The sequence below is a fragment of the Pempheris klunzingeri genome, chromosome 2 (assembly GCF_042242105.1).
Source record: "Pempheris klunzingeri isolate RE-2024b chromosome 2, fPemKlu1.hap1, whole genome shotgun sequence".
Lineage (NCBI taxonomy): Eukaryota > Metazoa > Chordata > Actinopteri > Acropomatiformes > Pempheridae > Pempheris > Pempheris klunzingeri.
The window spans coordinates 4,596,533-4,607,765 of record NC_092013.1 but is presented as its reverse complement, the minus strand read 5'-3'; the positions used below and the strand labels follow the sequence as shown (position 1 = coordinate 4,607,765).

At 44.0% G+C, this 11,233-nt stretch overlaps 1 protein-coding gene across 1 annotated transcript in view; it reads left to right on the top strand.

Annotated features, from left to right (window-relative positions):
- Window positions 1-835: 835 nt before the first annotated feature.
- Window positions 836-11,233, top strand: part of LOC139217827 (chemokine-like protein TAFA-1) — a 97,961-nt gene continuing 87,563 nt past the window's right edge. Inside the window, exons 1-2 of the mRNA XM_070849295.1 lie at window positions 836-858; window positions 3,394-3,524. Of these exons, the coding sequence (XP_070705396.1) occupies window positions 836-858; window positions 3,394-3,524 (154 nt within the window). The remainder of the gene's footprint in view (window positions 859-3,393; window positions 3,525-11,233) is intronic.

Genomic DNA, 11,233 nt, shown 5'->3' with positions numbered 1-11,233 from the left:
GCAGCACTCCCTGTCTCCTGATGCTGTGGATGGGAGGTTGGGATGTATAGAGGGGTGGGTTAATAAAGCATGCTTCATTTGCTGATGAAGTCTTGATGCAGAAGTGGGCAGTCTTGCTTTAAGACATGTGATCTGACTCTCTCTCTCTCAGATTTCTCTCTCTCTCTCTCTCTCTCTCTCTCTCTCTCTCTCTCTTTCCAGCTGGGCTACATTGTAATATACACACGCGCGCGCGCGCGGGCACGCTCCCCCACACACTCGCTCTGCCTCTCTCTGACACAGACTCTCTACTTAGTGCGTTGGAGAGAGGACTGAGGCTCACACTATCAGCACTGCTTCTCAATGGGGGGACGCAGCCAAGAGCAGACAGAGCACTCCTTCCACTGGAGCCTTCCGCTGCACGCGTGAGAAGGAGACGGCAAGTGAAGGAGGGAGGGAGAAGGAAGAGAGAGAGAGAGAGAGAGAGAGAGAGAAGAGAGGGGTGTGTGTGGGGGGGGTTAATTAGCCCCCCTGTCATCACAACATAGGAGTTGTACTGACGGAGGAGAGGCACAGACTGAAGCCCGGAGAGGACAGCAGATCTGCACACAGCTCTGACATGATCAGCCTCCCATCCCTCAGATCCTGCCCAGGTTGTGACTTGCACACCTGGCTGTTTTGCTCTTGGTGACTGTGCTGCCACGGATTTCACAGAGGAACTGAGCAGCGTTTGGGGGGGGGGGGGGGTCCAGAGGAGAAAACACTGAGGAAAAGAACTGCGTTTCAGCCCCCCTTTTTCTTTTTGTGCGCTGTTATCTGGTAGTGGAATTTCAGGCGGGATCCCTGGCTTCAAAGTATGGATGGATTTAAGACAGAGGAGTGAGTCTGCTCGGCAGGCAGGCAGAGAATCTGACTGAGCTCCTTTCCTCCTGAACACACTGCTCAGGTAAGGGTGTGGGACTTTCGAGGAATACCTCTGGTGTTTGGGGACGGGATGGGTGGGGTGGGGTGAGGTGAGGTGAGGGTGGGGGTGGAGGGGGGGTTTGATTTACTAGGACAACTCCACCGCTTCCCCCCCCAAACTGCAGCTGGTTGGAAAAAAATTAGAATATTTTGTGCCAGGGCTCATGCTGTATGCAAGAAGAGAACTGTGAAACACAAGAGTGTGCTGAGAACATCCTGCGTATCATATAACAAATAGTCCCCTTTGACCAGTGCGTTATATAAGTTTCAAGCGTGTTTAAAAAAATGGATCCAAATGTGTTGCATGCATCTTGTAAAAACTACTAACGCGACAGGATGCAGGCTGAAACAGAAGATGTGTTTTTAATACAGTTCCAGTGGAGATGTGTGTTTCTGAGGCACGGTCGGACGCGCCTGTGTGTGAGAGTCACCACTGAAGTCTCGTGGTCGGAGGAAGCGCAGCTCTGAGAGACAAAACTAGTCTTAATTTCCGCAAATCAGCGGCGCACGCAGGTGCACCAGAAGGTTTATGCGCCTGCAGGTGTGTTTTCCGTTTCTACCTTCCTCCACCGCAGCTTCTGCCTCACACTGGACTTTGGCAATTACGCATTGACGTGCTGTCGCTTTTCTGGTTTCACTGTGATGCTACAGAACCGAGAGTAAAGTGCTGTCATTGTCTTTTGTTCCGCGTGGAAAACAAGATTGATATTTGATTTAAAAAAAAAAAATGAAAAATGAGGCTTCAACAGCGACTGGAAGAGTTTGTCCCCTGCTGCTTTCATTTCCTCTGAAGTTGGTCTAAAAATGATGCCCATGCTTGTTGGTTTATTTAAAGTCTGCCGTGCGTCTTCGCATCCTCTGGTAAAGCGCTGCTGGTGAGAACCACGTTTGATTTTCAGCAAGAATGCCTTCCGATGACCGGGAGGAGCCCAGAGAGCCGCTGCAATATGCAGTAAACCACACGAGCGCAACGATTCTTTAGGATATGAAGCCAGAAATACTGTGTGGTTAAAAAAAAAACCCACACAGAAGAGCAAAACACACCCATGGGACCGGTTCACATTCCCACAAAACCACGGATTATGCTGGATTTAGTGCAGGGGTGGGGATTTACAATGTGCTGTTAATAATTATATGCTTAATTTTCACTGAATATCAAGCAGTGTCAATGTCACCAAGGTTTGCAGAACACATGGGCAACCTAACCTTTGGCAGCCTAATGGTTTTAATCTCAGATGCACCACACAGCAAAAAGTGGTCCAGCTGGAGCAAACCAGCAAGCAGTGGAGGCACTGCTTAACTGGAGACAATTTATTGGATCAGGCCTGCTTTCATGGCACTCTCTTCAGACATTTGAAACCTCTATGACTACACAGACTGTTTATTTAAATGTGAAATTTCCTCTTTTATTTTTTTTTTGAAGCTCACACTGAAGAGGCTGCCCGAGGCTCATATTCTGCCTTATATTCCCTTGTGTATGAAGAAATGGTAGAATCCGACATAAAAGGAGTATTAGACTTACACTGATGCATTTAAGTGTCAGATTCACCCAGAAAGTCACCACCCCAAGTTAAAAAAATGTAAAGCAAATGCAAGTCAGTGACAGTGACATTGATTTGGGGGAATTATATCCTCAAAACTGATGATCAGTCCAAAGATTATGTACTTGTGCAACCAACAGTCTCGCTGAATAAGGTGTAATCAGCAGGGAGCCTGAACACACCGAGCCTCAGTGTGGTTTAGAGGAGGTGGGGTGACGCCTTTTAAATTTCCCACAGCGGGTCCTGAATGGAGAGAAGCGCTAATAACACCTGGAAAGGAGGAGAGCCTCATTATTCAGTGAGGGCTTAGGCGTGTCTCCATATGCTGGGCCTCACCAGCCATTAGGCAGCCGCTGAACAAATCTCCAAGAAAGCTGTTCGTGCTCAGAAATGCAATCCTTTTTAAACTTTTGGAATGTTCAAGGCTTCACCGTCTTTCTGCTGCTGTTTGTTAACAGAACTGTAGTTTTCACGAAGGGGGTGACAGCGACAGCAGGTTGTTTTCCATTTTCTGCGTTTGATTGTTTATTTTCATGTGGTACAAGTCAATTTCAAGCCAAAGCAGGTTTGGACACGACAGATATTGAGATTAACTTTGTGTTTGATTATTTGTTTAAATCTTTTGTCTGCAGGGTTTTTTTTCCCCTTAAAGCCTCTTGCTCCTCTTTCTTCTTTTCACTCCCACAGTGATTATAAGAAAATACCCATGCACATACCTTTGAATAAATCATACTAGTAGACATATTGATATAAATATTTCTCGGTGATTTTAGAATATATCAGATGATATAGCGGTATACGTCTTTGGTAAACACAATGTGTTTGTCGTGAATATTTATGGAGAAACGCTGTAATGCAACTCTGCCCCTGATTCAGCGTTGTTTCTCCCCCGCTGTGTGCCGTCCTGCAGACTCGGCCTTACCATGTCCTGGTTGTTGGCCATGTGGATTAGCCTCGGCTTCCTGCTGCTGTGCCAGGCAACTCTGACCATCCAGCAGCACCACGTGGCCCGGCCCGGTCGCACCGACATTCTCACCCTGGGTAAGTGCACCTCTCTTTCAGATTCCAGCCTCACGGCGCAGTGTTACAGTGCGAGATGTTTGCCCTCTCGATGGGGTGACAGTTCTCAGCTTTGGCTGTTTAAAAGCAACAGCAAGAGACTGCTGCAGTATGTCAGAATGATTTGCCACAGTCCTGTACTGTAACATGATGATTCACCATGCTCGCAGCCATGCAGGATAAGGGAAGGAGAAGACTGCTAATTGTGCTTCTAATTGCAGGTCACATATTTTTCATACTGAAGTCTATGAACACATGTACATTTTATTACTCTACACTGAAAAAATACATAGACTTTACAAATTATATAGTTTTTTTAGGCTGAGTTTCACATTTATGTTTAATTTTGAACATGGAAACCACAAAGAGCATCTTCAAACGCTGCGAGTTAGCTGGTAGGGAGATGACGTGTGTGTGTGTGTGTGTGTGTGTGTGTGTGAGGAGGACGTCTTGACGACGACACCCTGAATCTAATGCGAATAGGACAAGCTGTAGGCAAAAATCCCCATTACTGTGCTGGTAGCTAAGGGAGCTTTGATCACTGTGGCTTAGATGGAAATGACAATTATGTTTCCCTCTTTTGCACTGGAAACATTTGGCAATTAAGCCAGACGCCTTCTGCACCGTAGGGGCAAAAGGGGAGGGTAGACGCCGAGGCGGATCTAATTCTCTGATTATGGAAAAGCTTACCAGCACTGCTTATGGTGTATGTGGGAGTGTTACAGGGAAGGCAAAGGTTTTCCAGAGCAAAGCGAAGGCTTTCTTTAAGCTTCTAACAATGAGTGTGACTCCCATGCTGAACCTTCGTAGAGAGTGGGGCTCTCTCCAGAAGCCAAGCAGCTGTTAAACATTGATGCTATCTTCTGCTTGGTTCCCTTTGTGTGTGTGTGTGCGTGTTGCATTGCCAAGCAAAAAAGACGGTAATTGAAGCACGGCAAGAGACTCCAGCATGAAATTCTCCATGCTTGTGTTGAACATTGGTGACTTTAAGCAGCATGTCACAGAATTGGCTTACTTTTGCTGTGGAACAGCTGACACATGAAAATCCCAGCTATGATAGATAGAAAGTTCTCAAAGTGTCCCGGTCCCGTTAATTGGAACAAGGGGGTGAGGGATGAGCGACAGAGAGCTCTGAATGAATTTTTAAAGGCTGGCTTCTAGTTTTTCTGTTTTTTTTTTTTTTTTTTTGACTGGTTGGCAAGTCGAGCTTGGTGCCAAAGATGTACAAGGAAGTGCAAGGCTCAGTAAGTGTCTCTTGAATAATGCAGTGGTCCCAAAGGGGAACAAGGGAAAAAAATAAGAATCCCCCCCCCCTCCTCATCCTCAGCAACCACCCCTGGTGTGGATCTAGAGAGTCATCCAGGCAGAGATAGTTATGGCAGAGTTAGTTCACAGGAAGGTTTCCTGTCAGACAGATCAACTCACACTTACTGCATACAACGCTGAGGAGAGCACGGACATGTACATGGTCGCTTATTTACACTCCATTTTCTCACCGAGGCCGTTATGTTTGTGGCATTTTCATGGGGCCTGTGGGGATACTGGAGCTGAGTTCAGGACACATCATGGTCTGAGAGGATGTAAGCTTACACCGTGGAGATGGATGATGAACACAGTCTGTTGATTTGATCTTTCTAGTCTCGCATTTACTTCACGTTATCAGACTGATTTAGGGTGAGACTCAATTTGGAATGACTTCACCAAGAGGTACAATAATCAAAAGAGAGTTGTTTTGCATCCAGCGTTCACACTGAGCCTGACAGTCTGTTACAGTGCTTATCTTAACACGAGAACTCTCCAGAAAAACTTTTAGAATCAAACAAACTGTGATGGATGACAGCCATAACTGGTGCTGGCAATCATAATCTGAGGATATGCTATGATATTTTACTATCCTAATCAGCAGGCTTCCCATGGATAATCATAACTGGCGCTCGAAGAGAACATATCCCTCTCTGTGTGTTTTTTTTTTTTCTGCTGCTCGGCAACTGTACAATTTACTGTATATCATGTTTTTTTTAAGAGGATTAAGCTGACATCAATCTTACTCAGCCGTGGAGTGGCGTTAACCGATCTAACCAGAGCTGCTCTCTCAGAATTGAACTGCTATGATGAATATTTGAATTAGAATTGATTTTATAATTTGAGAAGCTCTCTGGTTTCATTGAGGCCAGAACCCTCAGATATAAATAGATATGGCTATGTAGGACGTAGCAAAAAGGAGATGTCTTGCCTTGAAGAATCCATCGGCTTTCATGCTACGCTGTTTTCCTGTAATCAAATAATGTTTGTGTTTGTGTGATGAAAAGATGTGTGATATACTGTCTTCCATACAGAAAATTAAGTTGTGAAATGTTTAATGAAGCATGAGTAATACAGGATTCAAAATGTGTGTTCTCCCATAGACTCACATATGCCATCCATTTGCTCAGCTGATTGATTCATTATCTTTAAAATTGCTTGATCACAAGATCGCGATGCGCTGTGCTCTGCTACCGTGTTGTCTTCTGGACTGTCATGAGCCAAATCTTGAAGCGAATTGGGGGTTGATATTTTTTGTAGGAAACCGTGTCCTGAAATAAATGTTTTGTGGATGTTGGCATGCAGCCTGGTTGACTGTCTGTCTGAGAGGATGACTAGTACAAAAAACCTACAAACCATCCCACATAGACAAAGATACTTAGACAAGGGGCTGTGTGGGTATCTGACGGGGGGGAAAGGAAGGTCATGTTGAGCAAGGTACAGATACAATCCTCCGTCCAGTGCAAGCATCTAGTGTGTATGTTTGGGGAATCGGCTTACCTGCCTTCACCAACAGTGAGCTGACAGTGCATACCAAAAAAAAAAATCCAAAAAAATGTGACTGCTGAGATAAAGTTTCAAGATCGCGTTTCTTTCTATCTTTTTTTTTTTTTTTAATCTTTCCGTGACAAATCGGCGTAGTCACGGCCGAGGTGGAGATTGAGTAACGAGTTGCCTGACTGCTTCGTCACCTGCTCAGGAAGCGGCGCCGTTCCCTTTCCCATGAGCCTCTGCGCCGCACAGCCTCCCCTGCGTCCCGCTAGTGCTGGCTGAAGATTGATGGCGGCCTGATTCCGGGCAGCCAATTCTGGTCTCTCAAGAAATAATCCACTACATTGACAGATGAGCTGAATGTGACATGACACACACAAGCCCGGCTCTGCGCTCTCCCCACCTGCCAACGCAGCGAGCAGAAGCGCTCACTGCCAAGACCGCTGCTGCACAAACCAGGCCACTCCTGACAGCACATAGTATTGGACTCCATCACAAGTCAGTAAAAGTGGAACCGGCTTACATTGTCGGGGTATTGCAGACAGAAGTTACTGTTAAATGAAACAGTGCTCCCTAATGTGTATTCTACACCGGGTATTGTAAGTTACACTTTGCAGATACTGTATTTATTTGCCCTTGTTCAGCTGAAGTATGCGCACAGTAGCCATGTTCATAATGCGTCAATACCCAGAGGGGCAGTCCAAATATAACAACACTTTAGTGCTTCTTTGTTTTATTATGACTCTGACAGGGCAGTTTAGGAGAGTCTCAGATCTAATAGAACAACATGATTCCTGTTCCAGGTGCGGCTGTAAAACTAACTCGGCCTGCCTGTTACACTTTGATAGCAGTCTGTTGCTGGCTTCCTAGCTGACAAGCGAACTTGTATACGTCCGCAATCACAGAACTATGCCACGTGTATTATTTAACTTATGATGTATGCTACCTGGTGTTCATTTCAAAGCCTATAATAAACACTGAAATGATTAGTGAGTCAGCGTCAGCCATAGGCCTGCTGAGTTTTGCACTTAAATGAAAAATGTTATACTGTACATGCCTGCAGAAAAATGGACTATGATACAGGCTGATGACTAATGCCGTGGTGCCGCTGTTATGTTTTCATCCACTGATTTGAAATGGCTTGTAATGTCTAATCACAGATGATTGGAAGGCATTTTAATGAGCTCGTTGTTCACTGTGCCATAATGCTCCCGCAGTGTAGAAAACTCTTTGAGGTGGAAGAAAACATAATTACTTTGATTAGCCAAGATGCATCATATGGTCAAACAAGAGCAACAGCGTGATCAGAAGCGAGGACGCGTTTGGTACATTAAGAAATGCATCTTTGGCTTTGAGGACTCAACCTGTCAAAATACTGTAGTGTTCAACTTTAGCTTTATGCAACTATTGAAGCTCCAGTTTTATAACTTAAGATCTGAGGACTGGGGGTTTTCTGGGGGAGAGGAAAATCTGACAAGATAGAGGGTGCTGAAATAAACCTTGAACTTGATTTAGGATAGCTGTCTTTTGGTAAATGAGGACGGTGCAGAAGTCTGGAAGCCGTACATACACACAATATGAATTGATTTTTTTTTCTTTACCCCCTCTTCTTCATTCTTTCCGTTGCTGAACGGATGGCTGCTTCAGAAGATTGACGATTTTTCTGGCAGCGTTTGGGAGTGTTAAAAAATTAGCTTCACTGGTTCATGAACTGAACGCACACGCCGTTTTCAACTTGGAACTCATTTTCATACTTCTCAGAGTTCCCCTCGTCGCAGTAGCTCAGTGACGGCGGCGCGCTAACGTGGAAGTGAGCAAGCACGCGCCTTCCCAGTCATCTTCCAAGTGGTGATGTCGCTGCTCTCCTGCGAAGGTGGAAGAGCTTTTTACGACCTGCAGGTCTATCAGGACTACCCACAGGAACAGCTTTCCACGTAGGCTCTCTGTGTTTTCGTGTTGCCGTTGAATCGGCTTTATTTACACCCCCTTAACTGCGGGGACCAATTAGAGTGAAAGGTGGAGGTGAAGGTGGAGGTGAAAGAAAATTCAGTTCACTTGAACGGATGATGCCTCAGACATATAAGTGGATCAAAAGGAGTAGTTTGCATCATTGGTTCATGTGGAAATACAGCAACATAAACCACATACAACACATCCGAATCATTACCCTCTAGTGCTGTGAAATAGTTTTTTATGTGGTTCCAATAGGCCGGTTTTCATCCGCTCTTTTTTTGTTTGACAAAATATTCACTCATCATGTAAATATTACCACTGAATCAAACTATTGGATAATGAAAACGATCAATTATATAGGCCGTGACGCAGATTTAATTAGAAGCATTCATTTTTTTGAACATGGCATCTACCAACCCTGCCTTTTCCCACCATAGGAACCAAAGTCCTATAACGCACCTCCACATGGGATTCAGAATTGCTTGTGCAAGCTGTGGGTTTAGGTAGAGATCTCATCAGCACTATGTGATCCCATAGCATGCCCTTCGAGGTAATGAAAGCAACCTTTCTAAAAACTACGCAATAACTGCCTGATCATTCAGGTGCCGAGCAGCACTCTCTCCACGCCTGGACTCTTCCCCCAGCCCTCTATCCTCTCCCCCCCCCTCCTTCCTCCATCTCCTCGTCTCTATCGGCCCCTCAGACGATTTGTCATGGATCAGATGAGACAATTTGTCATGGATTAGTGCACTTAAATGTCTGTGTGATAGTGGAAGCAGTCACTGGAAAAGCTTAGGAATCCTATTACACTGCGTTTTATGGCCGGCGAGAGGAGAGGGAGGAGTGGAGGTTGAATTGGCACTTTCTATAGCCTGTGTGCCATTTCTTGACTTTTTCCTCCACGTATAATCACATATTCACTTAGAGGTGAGCTCCGCTGATGTGTCTAAACTGGGAAAGAAGAATAGAAGTTATATATTACTTTATGATTAACCACTTACTACACCGCACCACACTACTGGTACTGTTACTGTTATGTACCACTCTAAATTTGTAGTCACCTTTGAAACAATGGGTCTTTGATTTCACACAGAATTAAACAAGAGCAGGCTTCAATAGCTGATTTAATTAGCTGTAGCAAGCCTGTGTACACTAATGCTAAAAAGCCAGAGTTGTTTGAAAACTCAAGTCTCAAGCTAATTTTTTTTTTTTAAACTTTCCAGATGATTTGTTTCAAAACGAAAAGAATCAAGTAAAAAAGGATCTTTAAAAAAGCTGTCATAACTCTAATAGGAGCATTTTGGCTCCCACACAGTGGACGTCCCGGTCCTGCAGAGGTGTTATTCTAAAATTAAATACTAACTACTGCCATGTGCCCCGCTGTCAGAACAGACAGACTATAATCTATATGTTTTTACTCTTGTGTGTGTGTGTGTGGTTTTGTAAAGACCTAAAAAAGGACACCACTGTCCTGATTTCTTTTTTTTTTTTTTCAAGGTTGTCATATGTTATTACAATTACAGTGAAGCAGTCATTTGCAATGAAATCTCAGGCCCCTCCAACGATAGATATGTATAAAATAATACAACCTTCAGCCTGTTTCACCATATCACAGTCTGTATTTCCGGTGAAGAACAATTTATGTTTGTCTCACTGTTTTATATTCTATGTGTATATAGGTGTAGTATTGTGTCGTATTTATTTGCTCAGCTGCCAGTCTTTCTCATTTCAAGCCTTTAACTGCATATACTCTCGTGCATTTATTCCCTCCCTGAGTGAGATTAGATGGTAGTGGATTCGATCCTGTTCTTCTCTGATGGCAAATGATTGTCTCGGTATACAGGTGCTGCTTAACACATGTGGCTGATTTGCCCAATTATTTCCAATAAATGGAAAAATATGAAAATAGACTAACAAGTCACGCAGTGCAAAATGTGTTCCAACAACCCATCTGGTTAGCAATACTTAAGGATACATAAGAGTCTCATTTTCAGCTAAAAAGTCCTACGTGCAGAGCAGCACAAAGTTACTGTATCATAGATCATTACGATCTTTATTCATACGATTTCTCATGCAGCTTCTCTACCACCTTTAGGCCCCTCACGCCCTTCAGTGCTTGCTTCAGTGGCATCTTTCTGAAGTGAAATAGCTTGCTTATGTTAATGGAGCAAAGAGACACACTGCCAGGTAATTGTGATGCAGCAGAGCTACTTTGTGGCATCATTTAGAGCCACTGCGGGGGACAAATGTTACTCATTGAGTGTTTTGTTTGCAGAGGACTCACTTTGCCCCAGCAACGCATTTACCCAGTGGCAGTCAAATTGGGTTGTCTTAACCATACTACTAATTTACTTTGCAAATTTTTCACCCCAGTGCATTTTGGTTGTTGTTTTTTTCCATCTGTTTTGTAGAACACTTAAGTAAGATATATGTAAAAATGATATTTTTGAGCATTGACCTTTAATCACAATTAAGGTAATGTGAACAGACTGCCAACAGAAGTGAAAGCAAACTTAGTTGTTGACCTTCATGCTGTTGTTGTTTTTCCAGTATGCCAGGAGCAGGTGAATTTTTCAGAATAATTTTTCTCTTTTCTGTTGAAATAGACACCGATACAAACACTGATCCTGAATTCCAGCGTTGGTCTCCGGGTTGGTCAGTGTCAGGGCTCTCATTGTGTTGATGAAGTTGGTGGAGACCAAAAAAGGAAAAACCCTAACCCTAATATTGGACTTCATCAGGTTGGAACAGACATGACTCTAAATGCTAATACTCAATGCTAATATGGTTCCATGTCTGCTAGATGTAAATAGGAAGCTGTTTGCTAACAAGGTCGTCATATCAACTTTAAAGGTCATGATATGTCTAAATGCACAAACACCTCTCGTACACACACTCCCGAAAGGTGTGGAAAAACACTCCATCTTTGCACCTTCTGTGTTTCA